Below are 27068 nucleotides of genomic sequence, written 5' to 3'. Positions count from 1 at the left end.
AAAGGACACCGGGTTATCCTTGACCTATGGGGGCTGCAAAAGTCCCTTCCCAGAACTTGCATCCCAGATGGAAAGCTTGTATGTTCTGTGATGGAAAAACAACTTCCAAGACACAGATTCCCTGAATCTAAGTGACATTCAAGCACAGTTCTCCTGAGATGTGTCCCTCAGGCAGAGGTTGCAGTCAACTTCTAAGGATAGCTGCAATTTCCTGGGAGACCTGTCTTGCATGGGAAGGGGAGTTTCCCATCCCTAAAAGCCATCTCTTTCACAGAAAACCACTCAAAGCAGTACAAAGACACACAGGACACACAGACATGCACTGAAAGTTAAAAGCAGCGCCTCGATTTACTGTGGGACTAGAAACACGACATAACCTCCTCCTCTAGATCTCTCCACTTCTAAAGCCCAAGGCACAGCAGTCTCCTCCCACCAGCCCTCTACTTTCCGACATCTGGTAAAGGTCAAATGACACAGCAAGTCGGGAAACATGCAAACAGTTAAGCCATCTTTTTGCTGAAGTCATGTTTGAGTTCCTGCAAAATAAATAAATGAATAAATAAATAAATAAAAGGAAAAGAATACCAAGGCCCAGAGATAATGTTATACAGAGATGCCCTCTGTCGGTCACAAGACAAAGGAAATCAATCCACCAGAGCCAAGGACTTGCAACTTCCCTCCTTCCTTTTACAGATGGGCCCCTAAAAAATATTCCCTATGTGGTGTGCAAAACTTACATTTAGTAGATTTTCAGCCTGACTGCTAAAGGGATCTTGCAAGGGCAGTCCAGTCCCCTGCTCTCCTTTGTTTTGGATCTTACGATTCTTGGATAAGTCAAAGAGCTTCAGTAAAAATCCAACAGGAAAACAAACGCATCCAGAGAAATGTTCTGCCACGCTGGCCAGCTGAACTGACTCACCAGCTGCCCTGATGTCATATAAGGAAAGAAATGGGAAAATGGGGCCAGGAAAAGAGACACATCCCTGTTATTTGAGACTGACTGTGCTGTAATAGTTAAATTCTGCAGGCACTTGACACATAGTCCACAACTCCCTGCAAGTTGTAACAGCCCTTGCAGTCAATACTGAAAACTATTTGAGGCAATAATCAATTCAGAGCACGCCTCTCTCTGTTGAAGTGGGGGTGTTATTTGATTACAGCTATGATTTTAAACAATTTCTAAGAAGCACTGAGAGCCTGCTCAAATGATACAAACTGCAGATTTTAAATCTGTTGTCGGTCTATTAAACAATGCAGATCTATTGCACACACATCACTATCAGCTCAGCTCTTTCTTGTATCAGTTTAATTCCTGCTGGTATAAATCCCGATTTAATTTACTGACTGGGAATTAAATCAGCATGAACTAGTTTCAGTGCATCTGTGCTGGGTATTTGTGATCATCCAACTAGACCATTTAAAAAAATGTCATTGGACCAGAAAGCTCCACTGACAGAAACAAATTCTTAGGAGATGCAATGTAATAATTTTGCACAGTAAAGAACAATACATGCAGTGAGTGGGCAGCCCTCTCCCACTTTATTCTTTCCTACTGAAATTGAACCTTGTCTGCCAATATATTTTACAGTCAGGAGAGTTTTGTACATGTCTTCATAGTGCTGGAATTCTGGGAAAATTGACAGGCTGCAACAATCGGGTTGTCACTGGGGTAGACAGTTGGCCAGGGACTGTGTGTACTGGGAGCTATTCTGAAACCCAACATTTTACATCCAGAAGAGTGCCAGGGAGCTGCTGTTTTTCCATTCTTGAGTTTAGTGGAGGATTAACAGCGTTATCAAGAGCTGTTGGAGGTCCTTGTGGTAAGAACCAACCCACAGCATCACGCACCCACAGCGGTCTTTGTGTCCCATCACCCTCACTGCTATTGCTGGGGCCCACCACTCTCTCTGGCCAGCTGTTAAGCGCGTTTGGGATTTGTTTTCATGCGCAATATGCTCTGGCAAACTCTAGGTTCACCTGGGAATGGCACAGAGGCTGAGTTCTACCTCTTAACTACAGCCAAGGCTGGGATCACACGGTCTTTGCAGGATAGCTAAGGGGTCCCTGTGTGTGCTCCAGCTGCTTCTCGGATATGAGGGGTTTGCTGAAGCTGGACCTGCAGGTCTTTTTAAATTTGTGCTTTCCAGGAAGAAGCCTGTTTTACTGGGAGAGCTGGAAAAAGCTCAGATGACTCTCTTCCACACTGGATACAGCTGGTATATACCTAGCTCCTCACACCAGGCAAGGCTACTGTGCAGACTTCTCCCCGAGGTAGGAAGCATTCTTTCCAGTCTTCTTGAGGGTTTCCAACAGGGTGTCAACGTTGTGCTCCGAGTCGATACACACCTTCTTGTTGGGCAGGTCAATGTCAAAGTTGACACCTATGAGGAAAAAAATTTTGCATAATTAGAAGCAGCCAAATGGTGTAAGCACAGAGAAAGCTCACCTTCACACATCTGTGCTCCCCAGGCCACCAGTCAAATGGACATTTATCTTCTGCCAGCGCACTCTGATACCACCACCAGCCAGTAAAACCAACCTGGTGTCCTGCCAGCAGTGGTGTGAAGAAAGCCAGATCTGCTCTAGCTGTACATCAGGCACCAGTCTCTCACCTGCTTTTATGTGCTCACCCCACCTTGGATCAACGCAATCACTCATGCAGGAATCAGAGTAAGCTGAGTTTAAACCAACCACTAAGATTTCCACCCAGCTCAGCCTGGGCTCAGCCTGGTTTAGTATGGATAGGGTTAGGAAAGGCTCAGGACAGGATTCCTAAACTGGTGGTACCACCTAACAGCTAGAAGTAGAAGGAGGGAAAAGACATTTCCACATGTGGATTTCCCAGTGGCTAATAAAGGTGAGCCACTCTCAGTCCAGTGAGAGGAACTGGACATGCAGTCTCCATCCAGTTATGTATTTTCACAACACTTGTAGGTGTGTATCACCTTTGAGAGCTCTGCCACATCATCACATGAGGCTGATACTGGCCAGCCTGTTGAAGAGTGATAGAGGTGCTGCCAACCACACACAGAGAAAATGGGATTGTTACAGCCTGGTAATGGGGTCTGGAACAAGTTGCAAGGCCTTTGCCTTGGTGGCTGGAAGCTGTTCTCCCTTGGAGGGGAGCAGGTCCTCACAATTGACGAGTGCAGGCCAGATCCTTCTCTCTGGGAAATGCCAGCAAACAGGAGACATGGGTTATAATTTTCCAGGTGGTATTAAAAATAGCCTACACAGACAACCACCGAATGCTCTGCTCAGCAGCTCTTCACTGTGACTGCTGATGACACATTCAGGGAAGCACCACAGACACCCCAGGCCTCCTTGGAAACAAGGCCAGGCAGGACATCCACCTCCCTTCCTTCTGGCAGCCTGAGCTGGGGTCTACCAGTGTCCTTCCCAGAGGGTTCAGGGTGAGGCCCTGGTGACTCAGAGCCACCTGCAGCCACGGCAGCTCCTTCCTCCCTTGACACTTCTCCAAGGGTCACGGACCTGCAAACAACCAGTGACTTGTTACCAGCTAAGGAGCAGGCTCAGAACAGAGCAAGGAGAAGTTTCCAACTTTCACCCACAGCGTTAGCCTTCAGGATAGAGGACCCCAGGGCACTGCCCTGGAGCTGGCTGTCCCACACCCAGCACTGACCCACCTCCCAGCCTGTGCAGGACACGGGTGACCGCATTGGAACAGCCTTCACAGGTCATGTCCACAAAGAACTCGTGTTTCTGGAAAGAAAAGAGGCAGTCGAGGGGTCAGGGAGGCCACAGCTGGAAACACACCACAAGCACTTGTCTTCCACACTTGCCTTTTTCCTTGTGGAGGTAGGTTCAAAGCCTCCCAAGCCAAAAGGTCCACACACACCCCACTAAGAGATCTTCAGCAAAACCAAGAGCTCTTGGTACTCCTCCCTATGGTGTCCTTGTGCTGTCCCCCACAGCATAATCCTGAGGGGCCTTTGGAGATTGTCTGGCTACCTCCAGAGTCAGCACAGGTTGCCATCTCCACAGCCCCTGCTGGACTCACTCAGCTTGCCCAGGGGAGCTCAGGAAAAGCAAATCTCCTGCCTCCAGCTCCTCACCGACTTAAGTCTGAGAGGTTTTCAGTGCTTCCCCACCCTGTTCTTCTTGTGTCTACAAGGCTTCTGGCCCCCAAAATAATAAAAATATAAATAGAACAGAAATTTAAAGAGCATTTGTGCTGTTTTTTCATCCCTCCACTCCACTGGGGCCCCAGCAGTATCTTCACTTGTGAGCAATACTGGGTCAACAAAACATTGTTTGCCTGTAACTAACCACCGCCTTCAACCTTTGGCACTGGATGGGTCCTAATTTCTTTCTCTTGCACATGCTTTTTGCTTTCCTTAAAAAAGGGAAGTAAAGCTATTGTTCATTTGTTACGAGCAACCTGTATTTCCTTCTATTCAGAACCACCCTGTGCCCCCTGCCACTGCGAGGCTAAAATCCTCTTGGGATCATTCACCCAGGAAGGAGCTTGGGATGGAAGTTCCCATTAGTTTGTTTTTTTTCAGTGTAATTGCCATTTTCTTCATTTTTATTTCCCAAAGGCCTTGGATGCTTTGGGGAGGTGTACGGGCAGTGGGAAGGAGGTTCCCATCAATGCTCCCCTTCTGTGCCTGAGCCCTGGGAGCTGGGGGGGGACCTGGGGTTTGGGGGAGTTCGGGACCGGGGGAGCCTTGGAATTTGGGGGAGCCCTGGGGGACTGGGGGACCCTTGGGGTGTGGTGGTGCTGCAGGATCTGGGGAAGCTTTGGAGGGCTGCGGGAGCCCTGTGAAACTAGGGGAGCACCGAGGATTGGGGGAACCCAGTGGGCTGGGGGAGCCTCGAGGACTGGGAGAGTCGGGGGAGGGGTTGGGAGATGTCCCAGAGGCTGGAGGAGCCCTGGGGAGCTGGGAGAGCCTCGAGGAGCTTGGGGGAGCCCCGAGGACTGGGGGAACCCTGCGGATGTTCGGGGGCTGGAAGAGGGCATGAGGAGCCCGGGGGGCTGAAAGAGCCTCGGAGAGTCGGGGAACCTCGGGGACTGCGGGAGCATCGAGGGCTGGGGGAGCCCCGCTGCCGCTCCCGGTACCGGGCAGTGCCCTCCCTTCCCCGCCGCCCCGCCACGTCCCCGGCCCCACAGAGCCCCACCGAGCCCCACAGAGCCCCAGAGAGCCCCCGGGGCCCCTCCGGCCCCGCCGCCCGGCCCGCACCCACCGGCATGGCTGAGCTGCGGCCCCGGATCCCGGATCGCCGGTCGCGGCTGCGGGCGCGGCGCGGAGGAAGGGGCGGGCCGGGCCCGGCCCCATGGCGCGGCCGCGGCCTCGGGAGGCGGGGATGCCGCGGAGGGGGAAGGAAAAAGCGGCGGAGGGATGGGGACTGGTCCATGTGGAGCTCCAAAACCTTGCCGGGTGCCGTGCCCGCTTCCAGGCTAAAGATCAGCACGGACAAATGGCTGTGGGAGGGAGGTGGGGAGAGCCATGAAGATGGGGCCGGGCTGCTAAAGAAAGCTCGTTCCTCTCCGTCTTCTAAGGTTTTGAGATTTATTGGCTTGGGAGAGGTCCTGTAGACTGGATATCGAGGGAGGGAGGTTTGGGGGGAGACTCTAATGCAGAGCAGGTTGAGAAGAAGGGTGCTGGTCCCTGAAGATGCGGTGCTTTGTTTGGTTTTGGGGTTTTTTTTTTTTTGTTTTTTTTGTTTTTTTCCCTTCCCTGGCTGTATGGTCCTTTGAATGAAAAACGAGTCCCTTTCTGAAAAACTTGTGTCAAGGTGGAGGAGGCTGTTGGGGGGCCCGGGAGCAGCTCAGGTGCTTTCACAGGGAAGCTGGAGAGGGGACAGTGCATCACATCGGGGCCGAGAAGAGCTGGCGGAGCTGCGCTGTGTGAGACGCTTCCTGACCACGTGCTGGGTTTCAGCATCTTCCTGTTGAGAAGCCCAACCTGTAGCAGGGAATACAACCAGGGTGTTTCTTGTTTGCTGCCACACCAGCTGGGGGTGAGGGCACTCGTTTTAAGGTGCACTGATGGTTTTGTAAAAGAAGAATTACCTGCCCCACTGTTGCTCTGTGGAGACGTGTCCCGGATCCCCATGGCAGAGTTTATTCGGGACGGGCTGTTGTTCTGGGTCACTGGGCTCACGTTAAACTTTGTAAAAGTCTGCAGTGCTGATTTATGGACTGGCAGATTGCAGCGTGGCTTAGGCTAAAAATAGCCAGGAGGTATTGGGGGAGGATATTAATGCTGAGCATGGCCCCACGCCAATCCACTGTGTATCTCTTGCTGCAAGGCATGGCAGGGAGGGGTTTAGGCAGCGCTCATGGATGTGGTGGTGGGCAGGAAGTCATTTTTATAGGGTGAGATCTATCTCCGAGTGCTTCATGTCATAGATACATGTGGGATGGGACGTGACACGAACAAATGGAAAGCTATGGCTGCCTGGAAGCTGCTTAGCTCTGGCTCACGGCCTGTTCCCATTCCCTCCTGCTCTCCGGGGTCCCTGGACTAGCACCTGCTGGTGAGCAAGGATCTGAGAACTTCCAGGCCTTCCTCCTCCTTTGCAGGTGTGTTAGAAAATGCCCCTGCTGGGATTGTCTTTCCTCTGGGGCAGTTGATGCTGTGTCTGCTTTGCTCAGTGAAAAGCTGTGAGGGAAAACCAGCTGTACGAGCCCCCCCGGGATGGGCAGGGGTCAGTGCCCACCACCTTCCGCACGGCGTGAGCGGCCGGGGCTGTGCCTGGCTGAGGTGCTTTGGGGTGAGCAACTACTTTTACCCACCTCCACTGGGGGTTTCTCTCAGGTGCGTGGGCCAGGTGAGCACCAAGCACCCTGTGGAGACACAGCCAAAACGGGTGGCCACTGCCTGTTCACTGCAGGGGGTCCGCAGCCCTCGGCCGTGGCAGGGCCGGGCCCTGGGTGCCCCCTCAGCCCCGCACATGGCGCCCGCCGCCGCCGCCATGTTGGCCGCCGTCCGCTCTGCGTCCAGCAGGGGGCGGCACGGAGCGGGGGACACCGCCCCGCGTGGCGGCCGCCTGCCCCTTTAAGAGCGGCGGCGGGGGCCTGTCCGTCAGCGCGCTCCGCGCCCTCCCATTGGTCGCCGCGCCCCGCGGGGCCCGCCCCGATCTGTAACGGGGTTTACCAGCACTTTCTCAAGGGCGCTGCAGTGCGGCTCAACCACACTGCGGCGTCCGGCGCGCGCCGCCCTGCGCGCCTGCTGGCGCGGGGAGCGTCGTCCCATTGGCCAAAGGGCAAATCTATCAGGCCTCCTCCGCCGCCCATTGGCTCGTCCGCCTGTCAATCACTCTCACTGCCCTGCGGAGCTCTGCCGCGTGGTTGGCTGGCTGAGCTGCCCCTCAGGTCTCCGCCCGCCTCCTCACGGCTGTGGGCCAACCGGCATCCGAGCGAGGGCGGCCGCCGCTCTCTGACTGGCTGCGCCGCGCCCGCTGGGGTAGGCTGCGCGCCGGTTATATGTAGCCGGCGGCAGAGCACGCCGCTGCGTGAGGCGCTTTTCGTCCGCCGGGCCCTGTGGTGAAGCGGCGCCTCCGCTCCCGTCCCGCTCCGCCCGCAGGTGAGGGGGGGTGGGGGGCACGAGGATACACCGGCGTGGCCGCGCCTTCCCGGGGGAGGCCGCGGGCCGCACGCACCGCCCCGGCTCCGAGGCGCCCCCGGCGCTCAGTAGGCCGCGGACCGTGCGGGACGGCGCTGCCGGCGCCTCCCCCCCTAACCCGCTCCTCCATCCAGCCCGGCGTGGGGCCCGCCCGGTCCCCGCGGCGCTTTGTAGTAGGCGCTCTCCCGCCTGGCCCGCGGCCACGCAGCTCCCGTGGGGGTCCGGAGCCTTCCCCGAGCTCCCGGTGCTGCGGCGGCCTCGGAGCTCCCGGCGGGAGCGGTGCGGGGCAGGGGGGGCGGCGGGGCATCGGCTGCTCGCGGGCCCGCATTGTGCGATGCGAGGTGTGCGGGGAGAGCTTTGTTCTCGGATTTTCAGACTCGGAGGCTTTTTCGCCCTCTGCCTTCGGGTTTTGTTTTGAGCAGGTGGGGTCGGGGAGGAGCCCACCCAAAGCTCGAGGTGTTCCCGCTCAATAGCGAGTTGTAGCTGTGGATTGAGGGCCAGCGCTGGGTGCTCGCACGGTCCGGACCCGAGTATCAGCTCGAGGTGGTTCCCTTGGTGTAACTTTATAGGTGAAGGAAGTTATAATTCGAGCAAGAGAGCATGGATCTTATCCTGGTTTACCGCATGACCTTGGCCGAATCCGAGATTAAGCTAAGATTTGAATGCGAAGTAGTGCTTGTAAGGAGACTTTCCAGCATCCTGTAAGGCCCCAGATGTACGTGCTGGAGAAACCCCAGAGAAAAGGTTTCGATACATCTTCCCGTACCTCCCAGTGTTGATCTGGATGATCTAACCTGTTCCTAATTTTCAGCGGGCTTACCTGGTGACCTTTTACGTTAAGACGTCCATGTATATAATAAGTATTTTTTACCAAAAAAAGGATTTTTTTTTTTTTTTTTGTTCTACCATTGGGGGAAAGCAGCATTTGCAGCAAGCCGCCATGTTTCCAGTGTGTGCTATTTTTGGCAAGCCCCTGCTCTCACAGCCAGGAGTGACAGCTTTAGGAAATCTGGACACTGCTATCAAGCTTTGGAAGCTGATGCTTCCAGACGCCATAAATCATACGGGGGGAGGGGGGGGTTGGATTTTTTTTTTTTTAGCTAATGAGGCTTGTTAGATTGATGTCATAAAGGGAAGTGCAGAAGTTGACAGACAAAAACTGCATTTCCGACCTTTTCTGATATTCTTCCCTTGCACTACGTTTTCACTTTTCTTATTCTCTGTACAGAATAAGCCAAACCGTTTTGCTAGGTAGCTCTGTGATACTTCCATGGTGCTGATGGTAGCATCTTCTCATCCTCTGAACTGAACTCACATTTCCTGGGGTGTTTCAGTCACTGTATGTAATGTAAAGTTATGAGCCTAGATTAAAAAAAAAAGCTTAGTGGATGGCATATATGTAGCTGATTTGAAGGTTGGCTGGAAGTACTCATGTGCTTTAAGTCTTACATCCTTATCTTTATGATGGAGATTTCACGTCCTTTTTGACAGCATCATGTGCTGCAGGGACTGGTTTGCCTGAAAGGCACTATTAAAACCTGCTAGAAAGTGTAATTGTACAAAGTCAGGGAAAAAAAAAAATCAATGTTGGAACCTTTGCAAATGTAGATCATAATTTTATAAATATAGTTATTTTTAAAAATCTTAATCTTGTATACATCAGAGGGTAAATAGTGGCCTCCAGTTCTTGACTGGTGTGAATTTGCCCTTTTTTTGCTAGGTTGTGTTCTTCTAATTGTGGACTCCTCAAGTTGAAGGCAGGGAAGCATAATTAAAATTAAAGTAGAAAACCTGGTGGACGAGACTTAGTCTATGTGTGCCAAGCCCATCAGGATCTTCTGTTGGGAATCTTTGCATTTGCAGTCTAAGAAACAACAAAAGCATACAAAAGGATTTGTTTGTGCTGTGATGGCAGGAGCACTGCTCTGCTGCTCACTTTGCTGCTGGCTCAACAGCATCAGTAGAGTTCAACACAACTGATGGAGCTTGAACATCTGAATTTTAAACAGAATCTTCATGCACCCGATGAAACAGCAAACTCTTTGGTTCAGAGCTTTATTTTTCACCTTGTAAATTGTAAGGCAAACATACAGAGCAGCACTTTTTATGAAAGTGAAATAAAGCAAAGGTGATGTTGCTGTAAGTACATCCTGATATTTCTTGATATTCCTACTGTTCAAAACAGTACAACCTGATGAGAGAGCACCCATAAGGTTGACATAATGGCCTGTTTGAATTTGAAAACATTATTCTAGTTTTTAATATTAGCACCTGGGCCTTTTTGCCTGACTAAGTAAGGTGATGACCGAAGAATCAAAGAGGAAATCCAAGTAGAACAGGACTTCAGCAGGGTGGTACTAGTTGCTGTGCTGGCTGTAGTCTGCTCTGCTTGGAACAGATCAAAAGCAAAAGTGATGGTTTGGTCTAGAAGACTGGGTGTTTTTTTTGTTTTTTTTTTTTTTTTACAGGTGCCTATATAAAATCTGCAGAGCTAAAGTAATTCTTTAACTTCCTGAGATACCTGCTAATAGACTTGATAACCTTAAGCTACCTCATTGAGTAATTAAAAAGAAAAACTTAAGTCTGATCCTCAGGTACTGTAAAAGAATGCTTAGCTTTGCAGGCAGTGAGTGTTATACTGGTTTGAGGTCCTACTTTTGCTATATTAAGTCTGGATCTCTTCCAGGAAGACATGGCTGGTGCAGTGCTGCTTTCAGAGCAGGAGCCTGGGTGCTGTCAGTTATGTAGGAGTGATCTGTGATGAACCTGATTCCTTGCTGAGGCAGACATGCAGCACTGCACTGGAAAATGCTGGTGGCCATCTTCCATTTTCATCTGCTTTGCCCTGTGCTGTTTCCTGGCTGCTGCTGGGCTGACTTTGTTTTGTTTTGTTTTTAATGTAACAGTGCCATGATGGGTCAGCCCTAAGGATACAGTTGATACATCGAGTTTAAGTGTCTTCCATGACTTAAGTGGGTAGAGGTGAAAGAGTTGATTCTCTTTACAGTTATCTGTTGCTTGGCATGCAGAAAATATTTTAAATCTTAATCCTGGTGATTCTATTCTAAGTGGCAGTGAGCTTGAATTTCACTGTAATGTTGATGTAGCTCTGGGTTCTGATCTGCCTCTTCTGACTGCTGATGAGTAACTTCTGCTTTTTTGCTTTAAGAAGCTGCACTGGAGCCAAATGGAAAATTTGCAGACCTAAGAGAAGATGACTGGACCTGCTGCCAACTTCATCGAGATGTTGGAGCAGCTCTTGGATGTCAAAACAAAACCTATTCTAATGGCAGAATCACAGGGTCTAAGTAGCTGCTTTATCATGAGGCAGTCTGGAGAGCAGTATAGGCAGAAAGCTGATTTATTTTTCATTAAAGAAAGAGTAAACAAACCATTCAGGCTAGCACTGTTCTACCACCCATTAGGATGAAATTTGTGTGTTTAAAATGTAGTTGTGCAGAAAAACATTGCTTCTAATTGCAGGGTAAATGAGGTTGAGGTAGGTTCAGTTAGAAAGGCAAGTCCTTCTCCATGTTTGAGAGCCTGTTTAGGATAATCTGATTTTAGGATTACTAAAAATGTAGGAATATTTCTGGGAATTCTCAAGGCTTTGAGTTTTCAGAGAACTCAGATTTTGAAGAGGAGTTCCTTTTGGACTTCTGTCAAAATACAAGGGCCCTGTGTTTTTCTGTAATGCTAAGTGGAACAGAGCTCTCTTTTTGTGAGGATATGAAATGTTGCTAGTTAAGCTCAGGACAGATCACCTTAGTTTAATGTTACAGCAGGTAACTGCTGAATTGAAGTGATGTTTGAGTGATATCAAGTAGGAACTTGGAAGCCAGGTGAAACAGCTTTAAAAAGGAAGGAAAAAAACCCCAAACCCACACCATCCATATTAAGCTCAGCACTCAGGGAGGGCATAAAGTGTTTTGAGAGATGAATTTAAAAAAAACCCCAAACATCTTGCTGAGAATTTCTTCTATCACTTAGTTTTAATAGCAAATTTTCAAGAGTCTTCTGGGTTAGATTTTTTTTTCTTGTAAACAGGACCTAATTTGCTGTTTGTCTTTAGACTTGTATGCTCTTAGTTGGAGGAATAGTGTCTGGTATCTTTTTCCTTACCCACATGAATGTTCATCCCTTACTGTAGGGGCACAGATGCTGATCTCAACTACCCTAACTTATACTTCAGGGGATCTTTGTATTTTTAATCTACTTTTGAGCCTAATGCCCTGGAAATTACATTTCTCCAAAATGATCTCTTTTCTCTTGGATTCTGACTGAAAGCATTAGAAGTCTTCAGTTTGTCTCTTTTTTGCTTGGTAGAGCTGAAAAATACAAGAAGCGCTGAATTTTGTCTAAGAAATGGCAGACTTCATCATATCCATCAACTTGTGGATCACACTTTGGTTTGTTAGCAAAAACACAGGCAGACTTCTACACTGACAGCTCTTCAGCAATTGTTGGCTTGTTTATTTGTATTCTCCCAGTGTTTGAAGGGCTGTGCATTGCTGCTGAGTAAGGCTTCCCATCTGCCACTGGCAAGCAGACGGTTTTTTTAGTACTAGCATGGGCAGTGCTGAATGTAATTCTGAATTATTTTTTAATCTTGTGATGAAAACGTTTTTTCTTCTGCTTAAATTTTGTTTGATTGCTTGGATGCTTTGATTAGAAAATAGTTAAGCTTCTAAGTTAATTTTTCTTATCCATATGTTGATGTAATACCTGGCTTTTCTAGAGGGTCCCTTGTCAGTGTGTCTCAAAGCTTCAGAGGGGGCTCAGGTATTGCTCTGCCTTTAGGCTGCATCTAGATAATTAAGCACAGAGAAAGCTGTTTGCCTGGTGGTTCTGCTTGCTGTGTGATGATTTTTTAGGATCCAGTTCCCTGTAACACCTCAAGTATTTTATGAATGTAGGCATTGCCTGTCTTTCTAGGTTGTGTGGGTCATACAGTGGAGAGGAGTCACAAGCGAAAGGAGAAATAGCTGTGCTAGGTTTGGACAGTCCAGATCCATGTTTTATTAGGTGCTGGAAGATTAGGTTTGGAAGATTATTAAAGCCTCTTCTGTCTGTAAGATATGTCTGACAATTCACGCTGCTCTGAGGTGCCTGCTTCTGGAAGTTCCTAGTGAATACATTCATCTTACAGACTATCTGAATGTTTCCTGGAGATGCTAGTAAGAGTTGAATGCTGGTAACCTCACAACATGTCCCAATTTGATCCTCAGATATTTATTTATTGCATAAGTTACCCCATCACTGAGCTTCCACTGCCTGTGGGTTCCAAGCATCTTGCCTCCTGTGAAATAGTGCTGCCTTCTTCCACGCTTCCACGCTGAATACTTTCCCTCTGAATCTGTCAAAGGCAGAAAAGGTGAACTGATTACAGGTAGGCAGCTGTAATGACTTGTGTCTAAAATACAGGCTTGTGCTGCTGTGACCCTGTCCCAGTGACATTGTCTGCCTCTGCATCCAGTGGGAAGCAAGTAATGGGACCTGTTTTTTAGAGCACATTAGTGTTTTGGCACTTCATTTGCCTGCTTATTTGAGATGCATTTTCAGCTCTATAATTTAGGCTCGGGTCAACAACTGGATTGTTTTGGGTTTCTTTGTTCCCTTGGATAGCTAAGGCTGTATTAAAAGAAGTGTATCTCAGTGTATCTGTGATCTTTGTGTTTTAAATGCACATTTACTTAACATCACTCTTCCTACTTGAGAGCAAGTTGGTGTGATGATATAAATACCCAGTTGAGATGGGCCCTGGAATTTGCCTAGGGGTGCAAGTTGAGCTTGTGTTCCATTGTTCACTCTAATGTTTTGTATCATGATTCACACAGGTACCAGCCTTTTTTTTTTTTTCTTTTATTGCTTAGTCAGCTGCAGAGCAGATACTAGTCATGTAAAATGTATGGAGAGTTGGAATTAGTTGTATTTGGTTTGCTTTTGTTGTTAAACTTTCAGTCTATATCATGTCTTCTTAAAGGCCTACTGGGCATTTTCTTAATGATTTTTTTTTTTGCCCATGACAGCAGCAGTAACTGCTTCTAGAGGTGCTATTCCATCCAGCTAAATGGTTTGTGGCTTTGAGCATGCTCACCTGTTGCTAAGCAACTTGGAGAAATCCCAAATGACGCTTAATTATGCAATCCTATTAACTATTGACCAGACCTTTAATTTCCAGCAAAATTGGTGTTTACTACATTTGTAGTGCGTTGTGCTTGGATACAGACACCTCTTCTCCATGTGAGCTTCTCTGGCTGTTTCTTCAGTTTCCAAAAAGCCTTCTTAAGTTAAGGAATTCACTGATTGCAAAATGAGGGAGTGGAGTTGTGTGAAAAGTTTGACATTCTGAATGGCTGCTTTGGCACCCTGTAAACTCCACCAGTTTGTAGAGGTGGAAGGAGTGGAGTTCAGATGGTCACCTTACAGCACTTGAGTAGCCAAAGGAGAATAGGTGAACTGCTGTATATTATTTCAGTCAGGACTATAATGCATTGTAGGAACTCTGGATTTTTTGAGACGGCTCCTTGTATTGAAATGCAAGTCAAAAAATGTAATTAAAGATGGTAGAGAGCAAAGAAACAAGGCTAACGTTAAAAACACAGCAGAGCCTGTCGAGATTATGATTCAGTTTTATCTTGTCTTCTTGTTAGTTCTGACTCTTTTCTTGACAGATGATATTTTAAATTGCCACACTTTGGGAAGTGAAATTTGGGATTTTCTGACTTGCATGTTTTAGTTCATTGGGTTTTGATCCTTTGGCTTGTTACATCAGGCCAAGGGGCTTTTGCCTGAGTCTTGGGACTGTTTGCCCTGAGAGCCCAAACATCCTGTGATGTGCTTAAGACACACTTCTGTTTTGTAGCAAGTTCAGTAGAAGCAACATTCAGGCTAAAGTCCTTGTCTGATTCAAAAATTTAAAAAAACCTGAAAAACAAACCAACAAAAAAACCCCCCAAACCAAATTGAGTTGGGACAGCAATGATTAGTTTGCTTTTACCATGTTGCAGTTTGGTAATACAAATTACAAAATACAAACCAATGCAAGCTGCTGAGTCCATTTTTCTGAATACTAATATACTAATAGGTTTTGTGGACCTAAATCTGAATTTGCTAATATGGAATTTACATAAATGGCTCTAATTTACATAACAGTATTTTAGAAATTCAGTGCCTGACATTGATTTTCTGCCAAGTGGGAGCATTGTGACAGATGGTGGAATTTTCCACCAGCCAGGTGATAACCACTGTAAAGGAGGTATTTGTCTTCCTCTAAGTCCTTGGCTTAAGGAAGGGGCTCAGTTATGCTGCAGAATTGTTATAGTGTACTTGTTATAATTTGACTTATCCAATTTGTTTTACATATGGGATAATATGAATGCATGATTATGAATGAATCTTAAATAATCACATTTTCAGTTTTTCCTGTCAATTTTCACCCTTTCATCATTATGTCAATTGACAGGAAAATGTGTGGATAAGCTTCTATCAGGAGTAATGTAGTGACAGTTCAAACATTTGGTGCTATTATGTGCTGTGCAATGAAAATGTAGTATAAAGTATTTGCAGTTTTTCTTGGATCAGGGAATCGTGGAGTAATAAAATTGCTCATGATGGTAGGGAGCAAATACTCTCTGAGGAGGTGCTTGGCTTCCACCATTCAGGTTGTGCTGGCTAGAGAACAAGAACAGATGGCAACTGGCAACGTAGCAGCAGGTGTGGCAGCAGTAAAAACAGATTGTTGTCCTCTGATTAGGTCATGTAAAGGTTTTTCCCATTTCTTTTGAGATCTGCTTGAGAACAACTGGGCACTCTGCAATTCTTCTTTTCATGTTAGGAGTTAGTTCTGATAGATTTTTCACCCTTAGCAGGAGGGAAGTTCTCTCATGTATTGTTTTAAGCATGTAAGGATGACAGACATAATCAAGCCACTTCACTTTCAATATTTCTTGAGACCAGCATGGAAGATGATGTGCCTGTGGGTTAATGCAGGTGAAGGCTTTCACTGAAGAACAGAAATCTGAAAGAGCTGTTGGTGAATCAGCTGTTGAGATTTGAGTGCTACAGGAACATTTTGCCATTATGTGAGAATGTCAAGCTTTGTACATTGGTGTTCTAGGAAGCACTTGAAAATAATTCTCAGAAGAGCCAGATTCATCATTTATCAGAACTGAATAGAAAACCTGCCTATTTACATCTGTAGGAATAAGCTTGAATTCCAGGGAAGCTGTATCTTCACAAAGAAATTAAGTGTACCTCGTCTCATTCTCCAAATGGTGATCTTGGTATATGGTAGGACTGGCTTCCTGCCTGTAAACTGACAGCACAGAAGCAAATTTTTTAACACTTGTGGAGCAAATAAATCCTGCATTGTCAGTTAAGCTGACTGGAGCTAAAAAGTGCAAGTCATGTCTGTCTGCCATTTCTGCTCCCAGTGCTTTAGGGTTGGCCTGCTCCTTACAGAGCTTCCCAAGTACTCAAGAGGAAGCAAGTGGCATGAGGAAGTCAGCAGTGGTAGCCACCACTTAGCCTTACTTTACCCTTACTTTACCTTTGCTGTGTTTTCTTACTGTATGATAATATTTTATGGGGATCTCATTTAACATGCACTAGAAGGCAAACGAGTTCATCTTCATCTCTTGGAGGTTTTGTCACTTCGGACTGTGCTGGGTTTTGGACATCTGTACCGATAATACATCACACTTAGAGTTCAAAGGCTTCTGCAAAACCACAGATAGTGGAACCCTCCTGAAGTGAAAGTGCTTTGCAGAATCAGGGTGTTTCCTGCAGGCCAGACCCAGCTGTGGACTATTACTTCCTTTCTGCATGGTTAGCTCTTGAAAATATCCTCAAATGTCTTGAAAGCTTTTGAATGTTTTGAAAAGCCTTTTTCAGTTCTAGGTCATATTTAGTCTTGCGTTTTCTGCACATTATCATGTAGGTAACGTTTCCTTGTGTGGTGGTGATAAGACACATGTCCTGCTGAAAGAGAGAAAGTTCATGGGCACATCCTCTGGAGCCCACCTGATCTTTTTCCCTGTGTTTAAACCTATCAAAAAGTGTATTTTAAAATAGAATGGGAAGACTTCTCATTTATTTCTAGACTTACAAAGATAGTGAAATGTGACTGTATTAAAAGCAGAGAAAAACACATCAATGTATACAAAATTACAACTCTGCTGTTACATCTTCTGTCTTGAACCTTAGCTGCGTTCCTCCAGCAAAGCTGGCTGCAATGCATGCTGGCCTCTGCTGGGAGTTTGTGTGTGATCACATCCTCAGATCTATTACCTGGATGTTCCAGCAGTGTGGCTACACGTTGTTCTGTCTTTTGATTGCAGTGTGTTGTGTGTTTGATTGTTGTTTGAGATGTATGGCATTTACCAGGATCATTTGGACTTAGCTTCATCCAAAATAACGGCTTCCGTGTCACCTTTTTGTGTGTGCTCATCTCTTTGAGGATTAAAGCTTCTGTTTTGCATTCCTGGTCCATCCAGCAGTGTGGTTGTAACTTTCTTTGCAGCCCTGTGTATGTTGTGTGTTTGAAATTGTCACTGCAGTAACACCAACCTAGTCGCCTTTGTATTCTGAAGCTCTGCTCTGTCATCAGTTCTTGGTGTCTAAAGGACAACTTCTCTGAAATTCATTAAATATAGTGAGTATCAAATGTTTAAGATCCTTGGATGAACTGGAACAGGGCTTAGTACAAGCAGGTGGGAGAGGCAGTCTTTCTTTCCCTTTTGCTATGTTTAAGGGATAAGTTGTGGGCAACTCAGTTTTCCCAGGATATGGGATGCTCTTGGATATAGTGCCAAGAGAAAGAGCCTGCAATGCTCATGCCAAGCCAGGCATGCCTTAGGACAAGCTATCTGGATTAGTCTATGCTAAAAACTACTTAATTTGACTTCATTTTTTTCCCCCTATTCCATGTTCTGGCTGCAATCCAGTATGGGTTTTTCCCCAGTTGTTGATGCCACCACTTCTTGGAGCTATTTATAATTATCAGTATTAAATAAAAGCAGATAAGTAATTGCTGATTCCCGAATTGGTTTTTAGAGGGCTCAGCTGAATACTGTTGGTTTTGACTTGCACATCACACCTGGAGGATGTGCATGTGGAATTTGAATACTATGTGTTTGGGAAAGGGCTGTGTGGTGAAGGAGATTGGGAGTCAGTAGTGGGGAGAAAGTGATTTCAGCAGCAAAACTGTTTGCTAAGCCCCCATTCTGCTGCTCACTGGTACAGCTGAGTATGAAGCAGAAAATCTACTGTTGTTTCTGTATTCAGTACCAAGATCATGCCCTGGTGTTGGTATTTATCCCTGTGAGTTTAAAACTATTTTGAATGAGTTTGAACAGTCTTTATGAGTATTTGATGGCAAGGAAATGTGGGAATGTGCTTTGAATTTGGCTGGCCTGTCCTGAAGATATATGTATTGTGTAACTTACCTGCAAAGACTTTATTTTTGTAACTTACAGATCTGTAGAATGTAGGCAGAAGGTACCCAGATTGTCCCTGGGCATGGCTGGTGCTGTTCACTTGAGTGGTGGTCTGAATTTAAGTGAGAAGTGACTTGCTGAGAGTCGAAGCAGGGCAAGAGCAGCATGTATTTGTTTGTAGCATAATAATTTTTTTATAATGCAATATTCCTCCAGAGAGCTTGACACTCAGAGCAAGTAGTGCTGTGCTGCTGATAAAAATAGATTGGACTTATTCTGACCGTTGAAAAATGCCCCTAATACAGTAGCACAGGCTTTGCCTGAGAACATCTGACTTTTAATTCTGATTGTGAAGTCAAGTGAGGTAAGTAGAATTTGGATCGACTGTAAATGTCTTAGCCACTTAGCAAATCCTCTTGAAGAACCATACTTGCTGCCACCTGCTTTTTACTGAGGATATGTGTGATGACTAACTACTGGCATGTTATGAGGTGACCTTCCTTGGCCTGGCAGCCTCTCCCACCTCTGGTTTGGTACCCAGGAATCCTCTCCCTGGCACCGAATCACTGATGACTCTGAAAACACAGTGCTTAAACTGCTTACAGAGGTAAAACAGTTCTGGTGCGTGCTTTCCGCTGTGATTAGGTGGCTTATGGAATCAGGATGTGAACAGCCATTTGAAATGCTTGTGCTTTATGGAGCTTTTGTTTTTTTCCATAGTTTTCAGTTGACCAAAGAAATGGTGATGGAGAAGCCAAGTCCCCTGCTGGTCGGGCGGGAATTCGTGAGGCAGTACTATACCCTGCTGAACCAAGCACCTGACTACTTGCACAGGTAAAGCTCTGCTTCAGTCTGAGCTGGTTTTCTGTGTGAATTCCCTAACTTGTGTGTTAAAATTGGTGAATGATCTTATTACTTAGCTTGCTGAATTTGGACACTTAGGAACCTGATTTATTCAAGATGCTGAGTGTCATTTACTTCTGGTTTTGATCAGCTGGGTTAAAAGATGGATGTAATAAAGATTACAAGAATTCTTTAAATATCTGAGTTCTGGTTGTAACTGAAATGCTGCTTTCCACTTCTGGTTGTAATCAATATAAATTGAAGTTGGAGAAATACTACTTAGTTAAGCATTTCTTTTGGCTTGATAAAATGTTCCCTGACTAGGAGGAAACATTGAATAAGTTGTGTGCTTGTGTACTGGTCTCTCTTGGGAGTCACACCAGCTCTTTCTTAAAGGAAAGTCAGGGAAATTATAGATATGCAGCAAACTACAATCTGTTATCTAAACAAATGGGTCCTCTATGAAACTAGTCTTGTTTATGAAGATACACTTTTGTTTTGCTGTGTTTTGAGTAGCCAGATAAACAGTTTCTGAAACCTTCCCCCTTCCAGTCTTAGGAACACTTATTCAAGTGTTTCTCCACTTTGGTGGACAGCTGACCTCATCCATTTGGGTCAGAGGCCAGTTGACTCTGTGCCGTGGAATCCATTCCAGTCTTTTATCTGCTGGCAGAGTGCAGTACCATACTGTGGTGCTTAGGGCATTTTAGCTGGTAGTCTCAGTTACAGGAAGGAAGATTTACCTGCAATACTACTTTCGCTGTAGAAGAGCAAAACAAGTCCCGTTGCTCCTTGCTCAAGCTTGGAATCAGAATTTGAGGGGGAACCTTCAGCATCCCAGATGTTCAGGGTGTCGCTTTGGGAACCTTGTGCAGAAAGGGGATAATGGGATTGGATCATGAGCTCCCATGAGACTTTGGTTTTGGCTGTTAGTGCCTGGGTCTCTGACACACCTGAATGCTGCACCTTATGTGAGAAAACTTTGTGTTTTCCCCCCACCCCCAGATTGGTGACAGGATTATTAGATTTTGTGGCTTTATTCTAGTGATTCAGACAGGAAACTTACTTGAAAGTGTATTATTTATACTGTACTTCAAATGTAGAGGCTCAGTGTTCTTACACAACAAAGCTTGGCATTAAAATATTTCTTTCCAACAGGTTTTATGGAAAGAACTCTTCCTATGTTCACGGTGGCTTGGATTCCAATGGAAAACCAGCTGACGCAGTCTATGGGCAATCCGTAAGAACTTTAAAAAAGAAATCTGTTCTTTCCTTCTATTTTGTCACCTTTGTGGTTGAGAAGAGAAATGTATCCAGCTGTGATTCACAGTGCTTTCACCCTCTTCAAGTGCTTTCTGTAAAAAAGAAAAAAAAAAGTGGAGGAAAAAACCCTCTCATCTGTAGACAGCAATAGTTAGGCAAAATGTGCTTCTTTTATAGAAAGCTCATAATGTAAAATTGGTTGCAAAGCAAACCTAACAAGCATCCTGCCAAGCTTTCTCTCCAAAGTTAGGGAATGTATCTTAAACCAGTCTTTTATGGTTTTGCTTTTGCTTTCTCTGAAAGCTGCTAACTTGGCAGAAATGGCTTCTGCGGTGTAACCCATGTGTACCGTCCTTTCCTAGGATATCCACAAGAAGGTGCTGTCACTAAACTTCAAGGATTGCCACACAAAGATCCGTCATGTGGATGCCCACGCCACCCTCAATGACGGCGTGGTGGTGCAGGTGATGGGGGAGCTCTCCAATAACATGCAGCCTGTGCGCAGGTTCATGCAGACCTTCGTGCTCGCACCTGAGGTGGGTCAGCTGGGCTGGCAGGGGGTTCTGACAGCGTTGGTGAGCTCTGTCTGCTTCACTGTTGCAGTCTGAAGGGTTAGTCTGGGAAGGTAACTTGCCACAAAATTCAGCAGTAATGTTCTGAAAATTCCTTTGGGAATTACACTCCTCCTGTATGATTGTACATTGACCTTGGATATTGAAATCAGTTATAAATGTCCTGACTTTGGACTCCTAGGGGTAGTGCAACACATTGTTTTCTTAAGCATATTAAAATTATGTTCTCTTTGATTTGCTATCCTAGCAACTGGCCTTTTTACTGAAAAAGAAATAGTAGAAAGAGAGGAATGCTTCCTGTCACTTGAAAACATGGGTTCCAAATCTTCTTGTTCATGAGGTGCTGATGCAGCATTTGAAGTGGCATTTTTAAATAGACAACTTTTTTTTTTAACAAAGTCGCTCACAGATTAAAAGTGATAGTGAAAAAGGAGTGTAGCAAGATCACTCTATTTTCCGATATGACTTGGAGATAAGAATTGATACTTTAGACAGCAGGAAGTTGTCACTCACTTCTTCAGTGTTGTGAGCTATTGCAATTGAACGCACTTCAACAGTTTTTTTTCCTTTGTTCCAGGCATACTTGTTAGGAGTGACGTCTTTTTTTCTTTATTGTTTTCTTGCCCCAAATAACATTATTTTCTTAAAATAGGCAAATTTGGATTAATCTTGTGGGAAGGTTGATACGCTCAAACCTTTGTTTTCACATTATTTCCGTTTTTACATTACTGGATTGATGTAATTGAATCAATTCCTCCCTTTGATTTGCTTTTAGGGCTCTGTTGCAAACAAGTTCTATGTCCACAACGATATCTTCCGCTACCAGGATGAGGTTTTTGGGGACTCTGACACTGAGCCTCCAGAGGGTAAGTAGCAGAAATCTTTGTATGGTTCTGTTGGTGTTTGGTTCTAGATTTTATCAACAGTCTATTCCCAGACTAAAGAAAATCTTCTTGCTGGAGAAGACAGATCAGTGTTAAATTTCATATGCTTGTAGGTTTTTTCCTTGCCTGTAGTTTCTTTTCAATCCAGCAAGGAGTTGTGACATGCAGATGATTATTTTTCTGGCATATTCTGTTTCTATTACAAGAACTCTTTAAGACTTATTTTGGCAGTTGCAGTCAGATTTGTAGGTTATAAATCTGGTTCTCTGAAGTATTTGGAACATGGTTTTTTTTAACCTTGGTCAAAACTGAGTAACCAAAGTGATAGTGGAAATACAAGGAAATGTCTGTTCCATGTCACATCCTGAAAGTGTTTTCTGTGTGCTTTGCTAGAAACTTCAACTGTATATTGTGGTAGGTGCCTTGTGTTTGAGCCTCACATTAAAGACGTGTGTTGTATTATGTTTTCTTTTCTAACCTTATTTAGAATCAGAGGAGGAAGGGGAGGAACCTGAGGAAAGACAGCAGACACCTGAGGCTGTTCCTGATGATAGTGGTGCTTATTATGAGCAGGCTGTCAGGTAATAATATATTTATAGATGAAGTCAGGTGTTGTGTGAGACAGGCTGCTTGTAGAACAGGTCACATGAATTTATTGCTATTAATAGTTTTCCTCTGACAGTCAAAAGATTCCTTTTTATTGATCAGCTGAAATCAAAATGCTGTTAGGCTGAACACGGAGACTCTATCTTTTTTTTTTTTTTTGCTGCTTTATAGTGTAGCAATGCAAAATTTGCATGTCTGTGCAATGTGGCCTTACTTGGCCTTGTTCTTTCAGATGTCATGTGCCTGACTTCTGTATTGGATAAGTAGTGCTGCTTATCACCAGTAATGGAATAAATACAGTACCACCTCTTTTTCCTGCTCATTGTGCTGCTGTATTATAGCAATGACATTGAGGAACACCTGGAAGAAACAGCTGCAGAGGCAGAGCCTGAGCCAGAGGCAGAACCTGAACAGGAACCTGAACCAGAGGTGCAGGAAGAAAAGTCTGAGCCAGTATTAGAGGAATCTGCTCCAGAGGAGACTGTGGAAAAGAGTCCTTCTCCAGCTCCTGCTGATCCAGCTCCTGCTGTGCAAGAGGATTCCAGGGTAATGACAATGGATCTGTTTTCTCTCTGATGTGGTTTCATCAATAGGGCTCCACTGTCTGTTTATAGAGCTTTATTTTTACCTGTGGATTTTTGTCACTTCTCAGTGTTAAGGAAGGTACAAGTGGACAGATCGATATTCAGGAATCCAATACTTTGGTTAACCTTGATGTGATACTTGGTGTTGGGCCACTGCTCTGTCCTGTTTCAACTGTGGAATTCAGAAAGAGAGTAAAGTGTGACTCCATTGTCAATAATTTGAAGGAAATTGTGAGGAAACTGCTATTGTCTGGCTCCTGATTTTCATGTATAAGTTAAAATTTGTTCCTGTTATCCTGTGTCTGTTAGCTGTACTATCAGTAATATATTTCAGAAGGAGATGTAGTTATGTTACTATCTTTCTCTCTCTATTTTTTTTTTTTTTTTTAAGACATTTTCCTGGGCATCAGTAACCAGCAAGAATCTTCCTCCCAGTGGGGCTGTCCCAGTATCAGGAATACCACCTCATGTTGTGAAAGTACCTGTCTCGCAGGTAGGAATCCAGCATGTGTAGAAGTTTAAGTGCTGAACTGGCTGACAGTAAACTGAGGTGGGAAAAAATAGAGTGAAATCTACTTGCTTATGATTTGACTTGCCAGGCCCTAAAGACTTTAGAATTCTGTGATTCCTGATAGACTTTATCAGGATGTTATTTGTAGGTTTTTAGGTTGAGAATTAATTGTTTCTCATGGAGGAAAACAGGGAATGTTCATGTGAATGCTGCTTGCTTTTAGCATATAAGCCAACATGAGCTAACATGCATTTTAGTCACAGGTGGAAAAAACTGTTACCTTTTCCTGTATTTTTTTTTTATCACTAACTTAACAGTGAGCTCTTAAAAGCTGAACCTGCTGGTATGTCTGTCTGACCCTCAGTTGTTCACTCCTTTTTGAATTGATACAGCCCCGGCCTGAGGCAAAGCCTGAATCTCAGACCCCGCCTCAGAGACCTCAGAGGGATCAGCGAGTGAGGGAGCAGCGAACGAGCATCCCACCACAGCGGGGTCCTAGGCCAAGTAAGAGAGGCTGCGAAGAAGCAGCTGGTTTTTGTTGCTTAAGGCTTTTGGGAAAGCAATGTGATAACTAAAGCTTTTAAAATCTCATTTTTGTCAGTAAACGATTTTTACTCAAGTGAAAACTGAAGCTTGGCCTCAGCCTGGTGATAAAAAGCAAATAGTTACGAACTTGCTAATGTGGAATGCTTTCCTTTTGTTACATATGAATGGATAGATAGTGTGAATTGATTCTTGCTAATGGTGGTAATTCTGACCATGGCTTGTTTCTGTTTGTTGTGAGGACTGACTTTTCTAAAATCAGTTTTGCTTTTCTGTTCAAGTTCGAGAGGGTGAACAAGGCGATGTGGAAACCAGGCGGATTGTGAGATACCCAGACAGCCATCAGCTGTTTGTTGGGAACCTTCCCCATGATGTGGATAAATCTGAACTTAAAGACTTTTTCCAAAGTAAGTTGGTTGCTTTCCTGTCCTCTGAGGGGTTGGGGGTTGCAGCCATGGGCGTGGACAACAGAGCATTCTAATGTATGACCCAAGAACTTGGCTTTTCTCTTGCAGGCTATGGCAATGTTGTTGAACTTCGCATCAACAGTGGTGGAAAGCTCCCCAATTTTGGGTTTGTGGTGTTTGATGATCCTGAGCCAGTTCAGAAGATCCTTAGCAACAGGGTAAATAAATTTCTAGTCAGTGGTTTTTGGTCTGTTGACAACAGTGTTTTTCAGCCTAACAGGAAGAGATTGTACTTGGTACCTTTAGTCTTTCTTGAGCATATTAAAGCAGATGTGATGCCTTTCCATCCTATTACCAAGATGTGTGCAGTCTTTTGTCATTGAAGTAGCTTGTAGCAGCTCATTACAGAGCTTTATTTTTTTAGTGTGAGGTTGCTGAACACAGGAAGTATATAAATAGCTTTCAGGAGGACAAGGTAGAGAGAGTCTGATTCTATGGACAAATAGAATCTTGTTTGTCAGAGGCTGAAAGGAAGAAGCCGTATTGGTGTGCACGCTGAAAAGAATTTTGCTAACAAAGGCAGGAGGTACCTGCTCAGCCTGTCAGCAGTGATTGCTAATGCAGAATGTGTGCCCATGCCTACCTGCTGTGGTAGGCAGGGACTCTGGATGCACCTTCACAGCCATGCAGTGAGCTTGCTTACAGCCCAGCTCTTTTCTAAAAGGTTAACCAGAATGTTCAGTGTTAAGCCTGAGGTGGCTTTTCAAGGGTGGCTCCTTCACATCTTTTTCTCCAGTAAAGCCGCAAGACTGGTTGCATGGTTTGACTATTGCCATTGTTTAGTAAGTGATCCTGAAACATTTCAGTCTTTCATGGAGAGGAGGATATGAGACAAAGTTGCAGGAATCTGCTTGACCTTGAAGAGCTCCTGGTGACCCGTTAATGAAAGTACCTTCTCTGCTTCTGTTGCAGCCCATCATGTTCAGGGGAGAGGTACGCCTGAATGTGGAGGAGAAGAAAACACGAGCTGCCAGGGAGGGTGACCGTAGAGATAACAGACCCCGTGGACCTGGAGGCACTCGTGGGGGGCTGGGAGGTGGGATTCGAGGGCCTCCACGTGGAGGAATGTCCCAGAAGCCAGGATTTGGAGCTGGAAGGGGGATCGGGCAACGCCAGTGAATTCATCGCAGATGTTGACATGGTGGCGCAAACCCTTTTTCCTGCAGATTTGTGAATTTCAGCCTTGGGTATCTTGGAATGTGGCCCTAGCCTGTTATAGACTGCTACGTTTGATACTATTTTGGCCCCTTTTGTTTGTGTTATGGTTCTGTGATTTATTTTTTTCTAGTCCTTGTCCCAGATTCCAGCTTTGTGGAACAACGTTTTAGGAAAAGTGGATTTTAAAAAGACAAGAACTGAATTTTCCTGTTCACCTCAAACTTACGGACTGATTTTTGTTTTTTTGGTACCAGTGGTTTTTCCTAAAGGAATGTCTCTTTCTTTTTTCTTTTTTTTTTTTAATTTCCTCCCCTCTTTCTAATGAATTTGGGTGCAGTCAGCGGAATAATATTTCACGTGCATGCGTTCAAGAGCCTGTAGGAAAACATAGTTCTTGGCAAGTATTTCAAGGGCAGAAAAGCAAAACTCTTGATGTTTCTTTGAGGGTCATACGAACATCCTCCAGTCTGGAGACATTGCCACTTGAAAAATTGACTTTCACCTTTTTCTCTGTGGCGCTGTAAAAGTGGAATAATGGGTATCCGTAGAATCTTTTTCTTTTGATACATGATCACAGCAAGGAATTCAAGCTACTGTTTTACCACTTTGAAATTTTGGATTGTGGGATAGGTTTTAAATGTCTAGAACTTGACTCTTCAAACACTTTTCCTGAACTTACGAAATTTTTTATTGAAATAGGGAGTTTTTTTCATGTTTAGTTTGTATTTGTATAAAAAAAAGCAAAATTGTTGTGCCTTCTATTTATCTCTCATTCCAGTTTTGGCAAATTGTTTAAAAAAAATAAAAATAAAAAAGGTCTAGATTTGCTTTATCAAGTCAAGAGTTTGTTGGAGTTTTTCCCAGGGGAAAAAAGCTCTCCAGTCACTAGGTTTACGAGGTAGAGGTGGTTGTAGCTAAAGCTTGTAATACCTTCTGTGCATCACTTTGGCTGCATTTAAATTATTGAAAAGAAATACTTTTTGGATGCAAAAGTTAATAACTGGAACTTGAAGCTGGGCGGGTCTTGTTGTAACTATTGCAAAAGTACAAGGAAAGCAGAAATACCTGTGTCACATCCTTTACAGTTCCAACTGCTGTAAGTAGTTATTTTTGCAGTACTTCATTCCTTGCTTCAGGCCTGAAGTGGATAAGAAGGAATTTTTGTCAGAAGTATGGAAGGTGCTTGTGTGTCCTGGTGTTAAGATGTTGAATGCTCTCCACTGCCTCTGAAAGAAGATGAAACTGAAAACAAAATACAAAACTGGGTAATTTCAATCCAAGAGATCCTGTAAGATGGTGCTGCACAAAGCAGTATTTCTGTGATGCCTGGTGTTAAGCATCTAGATGAAAATGGTGGATTTGTGTCTATGCCAGACCTTTAGATCTCTTGGTAGCACAACAGAGCTGCGTAGGAAGCTCGCTAATCTGTGTCAGGTGTTGCTGTTTTCATGTTTCTTGGTTTATTACTGTAATGACTGTGCATATGCAGTGTGTCATCTCTTGCCCTGTGCTTGCTGTAAGCTCTGGAGCAGAGCTGCCCTCAGTATTACCTGTCCTCAAGTCATGTTTTGCCTTTTACTTGCCAGACTTACTGGTTGAACCTGGT

At 45.1% G+C, this 27068-nt stretch overlaps 2 protein-coding genes across 3 annotated transcripts; one reads left to right on the top strand and one right to left on the bottom strand.

The window, feature by feature from the left end:
• Positions 1–323: 323 nt before the first annotated feature.
• On the bottom strand, positions 324–5394 carry LOC121658098 (copper transport protein ATOX1-like). The gene is made up of 4 exons (XM_042014540.1): positions 5209–5394; positions 3648–3723; positions 2225–2381; positions 324–536 (listed from the first exon to the last, which is right to left on the bottom strand). The coding sequence occupies exons 1-3, from the start codon at positions 5377–5379 to the stop codon at positions 2248–2250; spliced, it is 381 nt and encodes a 126-aa protein (XP_041870474.1). The 5' UTR covers positions 5380–5394; the 3' UTR covers positions 324–536; positions 2225–2247.
• Positions 5395–7444: 2050 nt separating this feature from the next.
• LOC121658108 (ras GTPase-activating protein-binding protein 1) lies at positions 7445–26298 on the top strand. Of its 2 annotated transcripts, none has more exons than XM_042014570.1 (12): positions 7445–7553; positions 18752–18865; positions 20033–20114; positions 20500–20673; positions 21485–21575; positions 22081–22174; positions 22541–22745; positions 23175–23276; positions 23687–23798; positions 24119–24244; positions 24353–24462; positions 25217–26298. In XM_042014570.1, exons 2-12 carry the CDS (start codon positions 18771–18773, stop codon positions 25421–25423), a joined length of 1398 nt encoding a protein of 465 aa, XP_041870504.1. In that variant the 5' UTR covers positions 7445–7553; positions 18752–18770; the 3' UTR covers positions 25424–26298. The 2 variants fall into 2 exon arrangements, with proteins under 2 accessions (XP_041870504.1, XP_041870503.1); XM_042014569.1 differs by having other exon boundaries at positions 24332–24462.
• Positions 26299–27068: the final 770 nt, after the last annotated feature.

The sequence above is a fragment of the Corvus kubaryi genome, unplaced genomic scaffold (assembly GCF_017639235.1).
Source record: "Corvus kubaryi isolate FWS band 111438036 unplaced genomic scaffold, C.kubaryi_AGA036_p1.0 split2-37374, whole genome shotgun sequence".
In the NCBI taxonomy this organism is placed as follows: Eukaryota; Metazoa; Chordata; class Aves; order Passeriformes; family Corvidae; genus Corvus; species Corvus kubaryi.
This window is presented reverse-complemented; position numbering and strand designations above follow the sequence as displayed.

Excerpts from the sequence above, each read along its gene's own strand:
- LOC121658108 (XM_042014569.1), top strand. The coding sequence starts at position 18,771 with ATGGTGATGGAGAAGCCAAGTCCCCTGCTGGTCGGGCGGGAATTCGTG. Across the intron at positions 22,746-23,174 it reads CTGTGCAAGAGGATTCCAGG|ACATTTTCCTGGGCATCAGT; the intron begins GTAATGACAATG and ends TTTTTTTTTAAG. Across the intron at positions 23,799-24,118 it reads ACAGCGGGGTCCTAGGCCAA|TTCGAGAGGGTGAACAAGGC; the intron begins GTAAGAGAGGCT and ends TTTCTGTTCAAG.
- LOC121658098 (XM_042014540.1), bottom strand. The coding sequence starts at position 5,379 with ATGGACCAGTCCCCATCCCTCCGCCGCTTTTTCCTTCCCCCTCCGCGG. Across the intron at positions 3,724-5,208 it reads GCCGCAGCTCAGCCATGCCG|AAACACGAGTTCTTTGTGGA; the intron begins GTGGGTGCGGGC and ends TTTTCTTTCCAG. Across the intron at positions 2,382-3,647 it reads TGTCCTGCACAGGCTGGGAG|GTGTCAACTTTGACATTGAC; the intron begins GTGGGTCAGTGC and ends TTTTCCTCATAG.